At 47.7% G+C, this 14,056-nt stretch overlaps 1 protein-coding gene across 2 annotated transcripts in view; it reads right to left on the bottom strand.

Moving 5' to 3' along the window:
• Positions 6–14,056, bottom strand: part of BAZ1B (bromodomain adjacent to zinc finger domain 1B) — a 47,976-nt gene continuing 33,925 nt past the window's right edge. The window contains exons 14-19 of one of the 2 annotated variants that reach the window (XM_021415427.1): positions 10,457–10,604; positions 8,763–8,910; positions 6,846–6,964; positions 4,405–4,556; positions 2,632–2,735; positions 6–2,091 (exon numbers count right to left, since the gene is read on the bottom strand). In XM_021415427.1, the coding sequence (XP_021271102.1) occupies positions 1,725–2,091; positions 2,632–2,735; positions 4,405–4,556; positions 6,846–6,964; positions 8,763–8,910; positions 10,457–10,604 (1,038 nt within the window). In that variant the 3' untranslated portion in view covers positions 6–1,724. Of the gene's footprint in view, positions 2,092–2,631; positions 2,736–3,636; positions 3,923–4,404; positions 4,557–6,845; positions 6,965–8,762; positions 8,911–10,456; positions 10,605–14,056 lie in introns of those variants that run through there. The other variant, XM_021415428.1, reaches the window with a different exon arrangement.

Here is a 14,056-nt window from a genome sequence, read left to right as displayed (position 1 = left end):
TAATGTTTATTTTTAATTTTCCAATTTATTACAAGTATAGCCCTTAGCAGAAACCCCCCTCCCCCCACAAATGACATTTATTTTTAAAAAATGTACGGTTCCAAAGGTTTCACTGTGTAGGACCTGAAGAAAATGTTCTCTATTAACAGGACAAAACATGGCCTCAGAGGGAGACGTGCGAGATACAAACGTCAGTGCTATTCTGTGGGGCAGGAGCTGAGGCTGGGACAGGGGGGGTGGCTGGAAACGTGTCTTGTGGCTGCAGCCTTCAGCAGTCCAGAACTGAAACAAACACCTGTTAACAAAATAACAAACCAAAAAGTCCACAAAACTAGGCTGCAACTTGTCACTGAGGATCCTTTTATTCTCAAATCACAGGAGCTGCAACAGTTGCTTTTGTTTTGTCGTGTTACAAAGCCAGCATAGAGCAGCCCCGTGGCTAGTTTGTTCCAAACTGAAGAACTCCATAATAAAAAGTTCAAGCCCTGATTGTATGAACAAAATCTGTCATGAGGGACAGGTGATTAAAGAACACTCTTTTCTTAGAGAAAAGTTGGTGTGCCGAGTGGCAGAGCCCACTGCGGGACACAGCTGGAGCGGGATGGCCCTGTGGCACTTGGGGGTGCAAGGCAGGTGAGCTAGGGGAGGTGTGACTACAAAAGGAGATGAGAGCACAGCTGGAGAAGGACTGGGGACCCTCACGAGTGCTCCAGTGTGACTCCAGCTACTGATAGGAAAATGAGTTTTCAGAGGGGGAAAATATACAGCAAACACCATTTGATATAAACTGTACATGTGCCAAAGCAAGACAACGGTATCTTACAGGTGTTCTTTATACAAGATCACAGCTAGAAACAAGCCACTTTTAATTACTAGAAAATTAATTTAAAAAGTTAAACAGAACATGTTTCTGCTGCTCCCCTTGCCCTTGAGATCCCTAGAGGGTGTGTAGAAAACCATGCTCTCTGGTATGCTTCTGGCACTCGGTTCATCCAAAGGGCTACGACTGTATGCTGGTCAAGGTGAGCAGGGAAACCTACTGCCTACTCCGCCACCTCCACGCAGAGCTGAGCTCGGAAGACCTCTTAGGAGCACAACCTCCAGAGACCGCTCCCCGAGAAGAGAGGGGGGGAAAAGCGAGAGCACCTTGAAGCCAATTGTGTTAGGATGCTGGTGAAAGCCATGTCTCCATAAACGTAAGTGCTTGCTCGCTATGCAGCCCTTCAGCGGGGGCTCAAAATTAACACCATATAAATATATACACACAAGAACTAGCAGACCATCAGCCTGGTCACACCCAATCTGTCCGTGGAGCAACACAATCCCTCCCTGCACAGCTCGGGGCTGGTCTCACAGCGCAGGCGGCAGATCCCGAGGCAGCGGCAGGGCCCGAGCTGGAGTAGGCTTCGTGCTCCCCTGCCCAGTCAGGCTTTGGCCAGGCCTTTCCCTTGCTCTCCTGCCTTCCTCTCCTGGAAGGACAGACACGTGTGATCTCTGTATTTTGCAGGAAGCAGCTAAGTCATCTCTGCTCGCTCAGTGGATGACAAAATATTTGACGAAACTGCAGAAAAATTAAAGTTAGGATGGGCCAAAGGAAAGGCTGGATTAATAGGGAAGTGCCTGCTGCTGCTTAACTTCCTCCAGACAACCCATCCTGCTGCCCAGCAGCACCAAAAGGCCTGCTCCAGCTCTGCCTCTCCCCCTAGTCCCCCTGCCACAATCCCTCACTTCTTCCTTTTCCGCCCCCGGGAATGTTCAAGGGGCTCTGACTCACTGTCCCCTTCCTGCTCCTCCAGTCCCTGGCAACCAGCAGAGAACTTCTTGCGTTTTCTGCGTGCATAGGTGTGGCCAGGCAGGTGCTTGTGCACCATGTCGATCAAACACTGTTCCGTCTTCTCCAGGCAGGACAGTACGTGACTCCCGTCCTGGTTGTAGCGCTCGGCATTGGAGAACACCTGTTTGATGTCAGAGAGGAACTCCTGCACCGAGCGGTAAGTGCCGCAAGAGCACTTGCTCTGCATAGTCTGGAAGTCCATAGGGTTGCTGATGACCTCACTGTAGTCTTCAGCTTCTTCTGTGGTCACTGGCTCCCTGATGAACGAAGAGTCACAAAGACAGGAAGAAAATGAGGAGCCCTGGCAGTGCACAGTGCAGAGCTGTCAAGTTTGAGCGGCAGCCCCAACCTGCACCCCACCACAGTGCCATAGCAAACCCAAGTACCTCGACAGCAGCAGACACGTCAACCCTGTAGTGGCCACAGAACTGATGACAGGAAGGAGAATGGTTTGTGCTTCTGCCCAGAGAGCGGTACAGGGAGCGGTACGCAGCAGGTATGGCTCTGTGCAGCAGCGCCTGCAAACCCTGAGGGCTGCTGAAAACCAATCCCATCCTCCTGTCCTTGTCCCAGGACCTACCACACTGTTATCCTGCACCAGAGGGACCCCAGGTCTTCAGTCCAGCAGAGGACTGACAGCGTGGCACTTTCTAATGGAGCAGATTCACTCTTTCTTCCCATGTGTAACTTGCAAGACCTAACCCAGGATTCACAACTGGCCTGGATGCAGCGGGACCGCAGCACGGCCTCCACACACCAACAGTCCTGTGTGCACAGAGGAGACCACCTGCCCTCACCTGAAGGGCCAGCTGAAGCGGTACTTGATCAGCTTGCTGAGGATTTCCTCACACTTCTGCAGCTCGAGGCTTTGGCGACGTGCCGTCTTCCTTGTTTGAAGGACCTGCCCACACAAAGGAGGGATGCTGTTAAAAGGAGGGGAATCACCACGAGCTTTGGCGTTCAGCAAACAGTTTCTAGGGTAAAGCAGCTACTTCCTAGCAGAGCTTTTCTTCTCAGTCCTCTTGTGTACAAGCCAGTGTTTCGTGGTGTGGGAATATGCAGAACTGCTGCAGGAAAAAAGTTCTGGTCTTTCAAATGTAGCCATCTTCCACAGTAATCAAGAGGGAAAGTGCTCTGCTGTGGGACCTTTGATGGTAACAGCCAAGAGACATGGCGGGACCTTGAGTTACAGAATGGGAGCCACGTAGTGAAGCTCTGATGGGGATAGCTCACAAGCAGCCTCTCTTTTCTCTGGAGGCAGCAAGCTTTTTCAAGATAGGTTCAAAGACAATATGGTGAAAGCAAGCAGCCAAAGAATATAGACAGCAAATGCAGAGTGTAAATTCCCTCTCTGAGCCCCTGGTGGACAGCATGTGAGAGGCAGAGGGGGACAGCACTTGTGCTGCTGTACTGACAGGCCCATCACAGAGCCTACCCTGCCATCTTAAATACCAAAGAGCAGCTGATGCCTCCGGCGTTGCTGTCCTGTACAGAGGCATAACACAAGGTCAGCCATTTGCCTGCAGAGCCGTAGGTCAGCTGCCAGCACAGGGAGACCTCCTTGGCTCAGGCCGCACAGCTCATGAGGCATCGCTCTGCTTGGGGTATGTCTACAATGGGAAGGTCTCCAAAACACAGGGAGCCATTCCTGAGCCAGCTTTCATCTCTTCCCAGGTCAAACAGTTCGTGGAAGAGCCCTAGTCAGCTTTTCAGAGCTCCTGACCCAGCTGTTCCCTAGCATTTTTCCCACCTGAGTATTTCACTATGCTGGCTAGGGCAGCCTATGCTGGGCTTGCTGGTTTGGTTGCCCTCCAACCTGTAAAACAGACTAGCTAGAAGGATGCTACAGATCCAGCAGCCAGCCCACCCGCCACCAGTGCAAGAAGCCACCAGCTTGAAGACCACGATCAAACCACTCAAGAATAGTGGCAGGGTACATCCACAGCACGATTACTGCTGCTCAGCAGACAGATGGCAGATGGAGCAGGAGCCTGTGATGTGGCCCACGGAGCTCTGGTATCCTCACATATCCCCTGTGGTGCGTCCCTCCCCACGACAACCAGCACAGCACGCACGCACAAGATTGCTCTGTTCAGGAACAGAAGGTTTTATTCTTTAAATGTCAAGTGAAACCTAAGCCAGCCAAATTATGTCCTGGAGGTTGGGGAGTGACCATAAGCACAACAACTGTCAGAAAACGGCCAAGGCTGGGGAGTAAGGGTCCTACATTGCTGGCATTCTCTGACCATCCAGGACCTCCTCGATCCCCCCCACCTCTCTGCAGAGACATGTGGATGCTATTTAAAACCCTTTAACAAGCTGCAGGCTGCCTGCTAATCAAGGGGGACAATGTGTGAAAGCGGCTGGGGAAAGATGCCTGGCATATCTCTGCTCCGTGTGCACCGGGCCCTTAAGGATATGCCTCCTTTGTTAACCCGCCCCCAGCCCAGCATAGGTTTCACAATACAATTCAGGGTATTTCTTTGGGAAGGGGAGGGGAGGAAGTGTGACACCTGTTTCGTTTATAACTCATGATGTGAGCAGCCCCCAGGGAGCAATTTGGCTCTTACCAGCTCATCAATGTCTGCGCTGTTGACAGGTGCAGCCCGCTGCCGGGGTCCCCTGGCAGGGTGCAGTGACTGCTTCTTCCTTTGGTGCCTTCCCTGCCTCGAGGAGTACATGGCTGTGCTCTGCTTGCCGCGGGCTGTCTTTCTGGGTCTCACTGAAACACATAAGCCAGTGGCTTAGAGGAATGGGTTAACCTGGAAACAGAGATCACAAGCCCTTTGCGCAGCTGTAGTGCCAGGCAGCCTCACTCGCAGGACAGCAAATGCACAGATGATGGCAGCGACCCGGCTTTTTGTCACCATCCTCACTCAGCACATGCCCCTGTCAGCTGTGCTCGATACCCTCTCCAGATGAGCTATGTTGGTAATAGCCCACATCCAAAAAAAGGCCACTGCTGTCTGGCAACAGCTTTCTGTCTAAGGGTGGTCACGCATGTCAGCTTCCAGCAGACCCCAGCTTCTGTGGGACATTTGGAGGCTTCCAGATTCTCTGCCACCAAAGCTTTGCTTGCTTTCTGGGTGTTGCACTAAAGGTCTGCAGAACGAAGCGCTGAAACCCTTATGTATCAAGACCTGAGGGAGCACGGGGGACAGACATTGTTTTAAATGTGACTGCAACATCCTTTCAGAAAGCGCTGGGCACAGGAACCTGCGGACCTCCTTTAGGTTCCTGCTGCCCCTCAGGGTGCTTTGCCAAGTGCTTACAAGTGGCCCACACAGTGGGATAAGCCAGTTGCTAAGCCCCCCTGAAAAGTGAACTGTGTGCAGAGGGAGTGTCACGTTACTGCAGCAGGGAGCTGCTCCGCACGCTGCAAGCGGGAAACAATGGGATTTTATTCCCCGGGACAGGAGCTGCTGCGTTATGTCCCACAAAAACGCTCCTGCTCGTTTGTGAGTCTGCCTGTCAGAGTGTTACGCCGATGGAAATACAAGCATGCCACTGAAGTCCCTTGTCTTAAGTTTCTCCCTGTATCAGGGGAATGTGTAGGTCTTCCTCACCAGCCAAGCTCCTTCCATCTGGTCACAAGGGTCTGAGCAAGCCACATCCAGTGTGCTGCAGTGCTCCATCTGCAGCCTCTAATCCAGCTCTGCTCAATAAATCATCCTTCCTGGCCCCCCCGCAGGAGGAGCGTGTGTCAGGGCAGTGGGCCGTCTGCCTGCTGTCACTCTCGCTTGTGTGTCAAGCATGAGGCATGTGTTAGATGTCTGACAATCCAACATTCTAGGTTATATCCCTCAGGATAAACGCCACAAGGATTAATGGGATTTCTCTATTAAAACAAAAGTTTTCCACAGTGACCTTTCCACGTTAATGCTCTTTAAAACCACGGGGTTGCATTCAGTGCTTTATTTTTAGTGACTGTAACTCTTATGCTATTGTTTGGAAACCTTGGCTTTGCTTCTGACTTGGCTGCGCAACATAGGCTGAACATGCTCCAAGTGTGGACATGGATACATCACAGAACAACAAGCAGCACGCCTATTCAGGGTACCAGTGAACACCCCTGAAACCAGAATAAAACAGAGGAATCAAGACTGACAGACCTGGATGGAAATGCCTGAAAGAATACAGGATAATCCTTTGCGTCCTGGTCTCTGAATTTCACCATCTGCCCTGATTAGGACAGGCTGAAGCTAATTTTATGTCAGTCAGGGACATTTTGATGGAAAGCAAAAGCTGGCTGTGTGCTGTTCTGAGACTGAGCTGTTCAGCACACCAAGTTGCCCAACTGAGACAGAGTCAAGCTCCCTTAAGAACAAAGAGGATATGCGTACTAGAAATTGCATTGCATGCTGGGGTAGATAAGTAGTCACTGATTAGTCTGGAAAATGTTATTTTATTCCGCTCAGGAGTGAGTCAGCTATGTATCCTGAGTGGTCTCTGTATGCAACCGACAGGTACTGGCAGTCCAGGCCCTGCTGCACCTTGACTACTGTGCCTTCCCACAGGAACAGACAGGTGGAGTGCTGGTCTGACTACTTGAAAACGGCCCCTTACCACTAGAAATCCTGCATGTAAGGTGCTATGAACTGGCAGAAAGGGAAAAAGCAAGAGCAGTGAGTGGAGTGTTCTGCTTACAGCTCCAGTTTTCCAAGACACTCTGAAGGCACAGACTGGCAGCACCAGTTGCAGGTAATGCTCCTCCCTAACCCTTCCCTGCTGCAGCTTCTGCTGAATGGGTATCAGTAGCGTTCCCAGGAGAAAGAGCTCACTGCAATTTCAATATTTGCAAGTGTTATCTTTGTCACAAAGGGAAGAGAGTTCACTCCAGCTCCCCAGGTTAAGAGATAACAGAATCGCAGCCTTCCCTTGTGAGATCCCCCCGTTTGCCAGTAAGAACCTGTTACGTGTGAGAAAAAGTGCAAGTCTAAAATTGGATCAATTATTTGGACACTGAATAATTAATATTTTCTGTTACTTTCCTGCATGGTCAAAGCCTTACATTTCAATCCAGCAACTTCATAATCTTCTTCCTCCTCTTCTTCTTCCTCAGCATCTTGTTCATCAGAAGCCTCTTCACCTTCTTCACCTTCATCTTCAGCAGAATCCTCTGTGTAGTTCCTAGAGCAAGACAGGTAAACATGTCTGTTGTACCAGGACCTGGGTATGAGGAGCGCTGGGCCCTCCGAACTGCTTGTTCACACACAGACTCGCTCACCATCTCAGTGTAAAATAAACATCCTAACTCAAACTGAAATGATCTAGTGTATTCCTGGAAAACTATAAAAGAACACTTCTCAGACTACAGGCTGAACACCTCCAACAGCTGAATCTGTGTTCTTCCTTTTTTCCCCGCTCCTGTTCTAGACAACTTAACCATGTGATAATGGATTTTGACATTGTGACTGCTGCACAATTACTCTTCCCTAAGAAGAAGTACTGCTGTTTTACCCAGGTCTGCAAGCCTGGATTAAGGAGTTTCACAATGGGTTTACTTTGGGTTGTTTCTTTTTCCTTTGGTTCCTGCTGGAGTATTTCCCCATTATTGCTTTCCACTGTCACTAGAGGAAACAGACCTTGTTTAGTGTTATTCACAGCTAAGCTTCACTTCTTACTGAGCAAGTCATCAGTTCAGACTTCTTACGTGCTGACGTCAAACCCATAAAGACCCTGCCCAGGACAGTTCTAACTTTCTGCATGAGGCTGTTAAAGCATTCAAACCATAATGAAAACAGGAAAACAAAGCAGCACGCATAGGCAGATGGGGACAAAGGCAAAGCTACTGTGGGAGTCTCAGTCCTCTGGAGACAAGGGAGCTTGAGCAGTAAATGGATTAAGAATTAGCTCCCACAGTAGAGCAGGGCAAAAGTCTTTGCAGGCCAGCATTTTTTTTTTCTGCCTGAGCTAGGAAGACAAGAGCAGAAAGCAGATAACAAGACAGGTGTTACCCCACCTGATGGCTCTCATCCAGCAGCCAAGCAGCTTGCAGGTGACTTCACCACATCAAAGAAACCACGATCGCAAGCTAGAACAGCTGCATTAAAGCCCTGTCATTTTGTAACAAGCTTGATGAACTCTTAAATGGTGCCCAGGGAGTTAAGTAATACTTTTAAGGCTCTGCACCACCTGCACACTACAAGTTTGTACACCTCCTATTGTGCTGCCACTCTGGATAAGAGGATTTGTTGACTGCTTATGCATCAGGTGCTACTTGATAGCCTCACCTTGCTGACAAGCAGGGAGATGCAGCACGCAATTACCTTACACTGCAAGCAGAAAAATACATTTTGCATACATTTAACTTCCAGCCTACAATTCACAAAGCAATTCAACCTCCCGCTGTCAAGAGACAACTACTCAATTCTGCTACGCAAAACAACTTTGATTCCTCCTCAAATCAAATTCTCTCTGCAGTCTATAATGGATCCTACCTTACTAAGGTGCCAATGTTCACCAGGTCAAAAAAACTGCCAAGGTGGCATTTCATTATCTGATTTTTAGTAGCACGTAGGGGCTGAGCTGCAGAGTGTAGTAGCATCTGCTTTAATTAGATGAGCTTAGCCAAGGGCACTACAAAGTTGCAGTGCTACCCACTACACTGTCATCAAAAAGGAACACAACTAGCTGGACAGCTGAACAAAACAACAGTCCTTAGTGCATACGATTTTGGTTGATGTTTTGTATATGTTTTCACCGCCACACTGAAACTATTCAATAAATGTCATGGGTCGGTACAACACAAGTGTGCTGAACTTACAGCGTGAAAAAATTGCTCCTCCACTGTTCCAGAGCCATTGAGTCAACTTGTCTATTTCAATCCTTTCCAAAGGTCTCTCTTTAAGGCTGCTTCGGTCCTCCCATGAAAGTATGGCTAAAAATCTGCATCAGTGACAACTCAAAGGAAAGGAGGGCCACTCACCTGCCCCGGGAGCTGCGCCTGGCAGTGGAAGGCTGACAAGCAGGGCACTGCCATTCTCCGTCTGGTATCTCATAAAGCGCTGGTCTCAGGCAGAACAGGTGGAAGGCTTTGTTACACTCATCACACAGGATCAGCTTGTCATCCTCACCTAGGAGAGTGCAACTTACTTTTAATTGAGCACTGCAGCCTTGCGCAACCCGCGACGTAGAAGTTGCCACATGGCTGGAAGTCAGAACAAAGCAAGAGAAAGATGCAAAGTGCCCTCTGATAGGAGGGACCCTTCCTTCTCAGCTTCCACTGTAGTGGAAACAAGCAGTATTTGAAGAAAAAATGCAAGGTCCGTTGCTCTGCAAAGACCGCATGTGAGACAAAGCTAGAAACCTACCAAATAGGTTTCACCCAGAGCAGATCTCAAACTGAACACAGGGAAAGAAGTACGCTGCAGAGATGCCCATGAGCCTAGCAAGAAGCTAGGAACATAACCATTGTTATTCTAGCCTCAATCTGATCAACCTGCACAGTATTTTTCTTTCTACTTAAGGCAGCAAACCCATAGGAAAAAAAAGGGCATGCAGCAGAACTAGTCTCTCTGTGCTTCTCAGTGATGAAAGATAACACAGACATAGTCCTGAGCCACCTATCTCATTTACTGAAAAGAAGTGCAGAGCTTGCCAGCATGTCCCTAACATCCTAGTTCTTGAGTTCTGTTAAACTCTAATCTGTTAGTCTCAGGTGATCCCTCTCCTACATCTGCCTACAATCCCCTTCTCACCAGGGGACAGGACAGTTTACATGTTAGTTCAGAGGCTCCATAGTGGAAGATGTTGCACCAGTTCAGCTCATTTCTTTACAGAGGTGGACAACATAGCCTTTTGGTAAGTGAAAGCAGCTCAGCGTTCCCTCAGACTTATCTCCCTCGTTTCCCACTAGTGTTTCAACAAATAGAAAACGAGACAAAAAGCACATGATGTGGCAGAATCAGCTACCAAGCTCTTTTCTCCAGGCTTCCATCCAAAAGGAGAGGTTATGGCAGAACAATTTTTACTCTGTTAGTAATAGTACTCAACTATTGGTTACACTCTTTCTACCTTCCCCCTCCACCTGCAGGACTCTCAAGCCCTCCTTCACACAGTACACTCCTGTCATCTGTTTGGGTACTCCCCAGCCTTACCAGAGCAGTGACCAAAGGCAGACAGCTTCTTCTCTCTGCTCTCACCAAGGAGACAAAGAGTTTGCTTCTTCCAGCTCAGCAAGCAGTTCTACTCCCACTTTAGCCTCAAACTAGCATCATCCCACTTCTGTCTCCTATTCTGTTACAGAATGCTTTTAACCTTCCCAGCCTCTTCTTATTGTTCCTTCTGTAAGAGATGGGATCACTCACAGACCATTCCAACTCATAAATGAAACTGGGGAATGGACAGTGGCACAAGTGCTCCCACAGAATGATCTGTAGACAATTTGTGTTGATAGCAGTTCTGCAGTATTCTGCAACACTTTGTACCAGTTTCATAAGAATGGTTTACTGGAGTCAGGGTCAAATGCTTCTGTGAGATCAGTGCTTCTGACTGTGTAAATCCTGATGGTCAAAACTCAAAATACAGCCAAAGCCAGAGTGACAGCAACAGGGGCGTGTTGCCTAAGCAGGGCATGGAGAGGTGACAGTGTCTGACTGTTACGCAGGCAGGAATGCATACCTTTCTTGCGACACACTTTGCATCTGGCATTCTCTGCTGACATATCCCACTTGATACAGGCATCCAGCATCCCGAGCAGCACGTGCATACGAGAGAAGGTCTGGGCCTCACGGATTGCTGTCTTCCACTTCTCCATGGCTGAAGCAACCTGCAGACAGACCTAAAAACTTACAACAAAGCACACAGACACAGCTCACTTCAGTCTGAAGATGTTTTTATATCCTTTAGCCGGGGCCCTTAATAATCAGAAGTCAGCTTAGTATTTCTTTCCTTCCACATAGCCTCTGCAGTCCTATTTGTGGTTTATCCATAACCAGCCTCACTGGATCAGACAGTTTGTTCATACTAGCACAGCCCTGCTGCATTTTATGGCCAGGCTGGAACAACCAACATGAACTCCTCTAGATTCCTACCCTGAACGTCTAATCCAAATAATCGGCAGGCTAAGAAAATAAAAAGCAGAAATCTAGCACTGTATAATGTGGAATGAAAGTCAGGAGACAGCTGGCACCATCGCTCAAGCAGGGGAGATTGGAGCAGCCTGTGCTGCCCTCCAGTGGATACCGCAGAGAGGCCCGAGCCCACTTGCAGGAGCTGCCACACGCTCCATCCTCCTTGCCAAATTGGACTGTGACATCAACTGCAATCAGATGAGACAGTCCCAGATATAAAACCAGCCCCTCTCCTGAGATGGGATGACCTCAGCACATGTGAAATCTCAGAATTAGCTGCAAGCAAGGATGAGAGCCTGAGATTTGCGCTTGGTCTGCACACAGTAAGCCGCATGTGAAACCTCCAACTCAGCTCCAGGGGGTTTAGAAAAAGTTATTACTGTAGATCGGAAATGCACCAGAACAGAGGAGTAATCCAGAGCCACTGCACGTCCAACTCTATCATTAATCCTCTGCTTTACAACAGTGAGGTGATGGCCTAGACATGACAGGGACATAATAGAACTCAAGTTAGCGTTCTACCCCAGGAGAATGAAAAAACAAACAGTGAAGTGTCAGATGGGAAAAACTAAACTCTGCAGCTGACAGCAATTTAGAAGCCAAACAAAACCCAGTTTTTGTTGTTGGTTTTTTTTTTTTTTTTTTTTTTTTTTTTTGCAGAGTTGCACATTCTCCTCCCACTGCATTTGAGGAAGCACAGTGTATATTAGATGCTTGGAAAAACACATAAACTGTTCTAGTAAGCCAACAACATTGCTGCCATTGCTAGCGTACAACCTGGAGCCCAAGACATTCAGGACAAACGGAAACCTGCATTGCCTACTTTGGTAGATTACACAGCATTGTTCTATTTCTTTGCACAGCATTGTTGAGGTGCTTCACATACTGTGTGATTGATTTTCCAAGTAACTGTTTCATGGGTTTTGCTGCTAGCATACAGCAGAACTGCTGGGCCAAGATAAATCTGCAAAAGCTGTTGGCACGTTGTGCTCAGATTTTTCTCCCCAAGCCTGTGGAATTTCACAGATTTTCAGCCTCACTTCCCAAGCATCATGAGACTATGGCATTTTAGCAGCACCATTATCAAGGGAGTTCTGATTGCCAGCTGTGCAAAACAGAAGACTGAAGAAAGTCAAATACCCTCCCAATGGGAATGGAGCATTCTAGCAGGGAAAACAAAAAAAAACCCCACAAATACACTATCAGAGGCAGCCTCGGTCACGTTTCAACTTCAGAGTGACAGAAAACACCTGCTTGGAAAAGATGGACAGACCTGCCACCAAGAAGCTCTCGTCTGGCACCCTAAGATGACAGAAGTGCCTCAGAAACCACCTCTGAAACCATAACCCTTTGGTTGTGACTCTGAGAAGCTCTCTGCCCTCAGGGTTTGGGGATGAGAACTACCCCCACGCCTCATCCCTCGCAGCCATCCCTGAGCAGCAGGGCGGGCAGCCTACCTGTGCTCAGGCAGCTGTGCTGCATGTTGTGCTGCAAAGGCCCTGCAGGTGATGCCCTGTCCTGTGCTGGGACAACTCCAGTGCTACTGCCACCCCACATGGGAACATGTGTGCAAAAAGACAGATTTTTCAGAAGCAGCCATAAGCCAGGGCTGCACTGCAAACTTTTGCCCCTCGGCAGTGCTGCTCTGACTGGGGAGCTGAGCCAGCAGGAGCCTTTGGTACAGACAATTATGCCGGCAGACAGATGCCTATTGAGCCCCAACTTGCTTCTCATGGGGAAAATGCGACAGAACAGATCACAATTTCTCTGCTGTAGCCTGCAAACACACTAAGTCTGTCTTTCCAGTACAGTCATGTTGTATTTTCCCTGATATGTGCTCTCAATGCAGCTATGGCTCTAGAAGACTTCAACTTGAGATTTGTTTTTCAAAGTCTATGTAAGAACACAAAAATAAATCCAAAAAGTTCAGTATTTCCTGTATGAACACAAGTGTCTAAGAAAGCTAAAGAGGTCACTGCACTGCATTAATGTTGTAGAGACACCAGCACGACAAAAAACACTGTGCTCCAGAGGGAGACCTGCAACACCACGTTGCAGGCGGCAACTAGAGGGCCGAGCTGTGTAATGAGGTATGTAGCCACATTAAAGAAATTGGGTAATACTGCAAAAAGTAATCACAAGCTATTTTGAATTTAAACCCCGCAGTATTCAGAAACATTACTGTTCCAGCTGGTTTCTGAAGGAAGAAAGTACAAATCAGGATGTTTCAGTCATACTACGCTTTTTTTTTTTCTAACTAAGCTCCGGTAGTTGAAAACTCTGCTAATGAAGCCTGGCCTTGCCTTGTTGTCAAGTAAGACAGCAAAGCTCTATGGTAGAATGCCAAAACTAATCAAACCATTCATGATCAAAATGACTCACTTTTCTGGCAAATAAGAGCTCAGGTTTCACATCTAACACAGCTGTAGTATTAGCAGGGAAGTGGCTAGGGCTCAGGTACAGAACTCACTGCTAAATTACTATCCATTTCGATACTGTAGTAAATCGGATGTTTACCCTGAATGTATACCCTACAGGAATAACTCTTACAGATACAGCTTTAAAACACAACATAAAGTATGATATGGTGCTGCTATAGATATATGAAATACCATGATCCATGTTCTTTCTGTTCCAGAGATAACTGATTTTTATAGTTATATTCTGCCGAGAGCTTTTAGAATAAAGGAGCTTCCCATTCCCATCACACTACAGACTGGAAGATTCAACAAAGTTAAAAAAATTAAATACTTCAGCACAACTGAAGAATGTGAAAAATTTCTAGCAACTACCCAAACATTCTCTTAACACGGCGATGCCACAGCATAACAAAGACCCAGTAATGAGATGAAGGGTTCAGCACATGCTCACAAGAGCTTTCAAAACAAAAACAAAAAAACAAACATCACAAGTCGAACACCTATTATTTTTCTAGTCTGGAAATTTCAAATGCACCTGCTGTTCCAATCCTGGTTTTGCAACTTCTACCAAAGACAATGACCAATCAGGGCAGATAATTTTGAAGAGAGGAAAAGAAGAAAAAAAAATCCTGTGTCACCAATGTCCCACTCAACTCAGGAAAAAAAAAAACAACGTCCTCATATGTTGAAATGTTGGTACAGCTCAACTGCCTGCAAGAATCTACCAC

Source organism: Numida meleagris, chromosome 18 (genome assembly GCF_002078875.1).
Source record: "Numida meleagris isolate 19003 breed g44 Domestic line chromosome 18, NumMel1.0, whole genome shotgun sequence".
NCBI lineage: Eukaryota > Metazoa > Chordata > Aves > Galliformes > Numididae > Numida > Numida meleagris.
The sequence above is the reverse complement of the archived record's forward strand: the minus strand, read 5'-3'. Positions and strand labels throughout refer to the sequence as shown.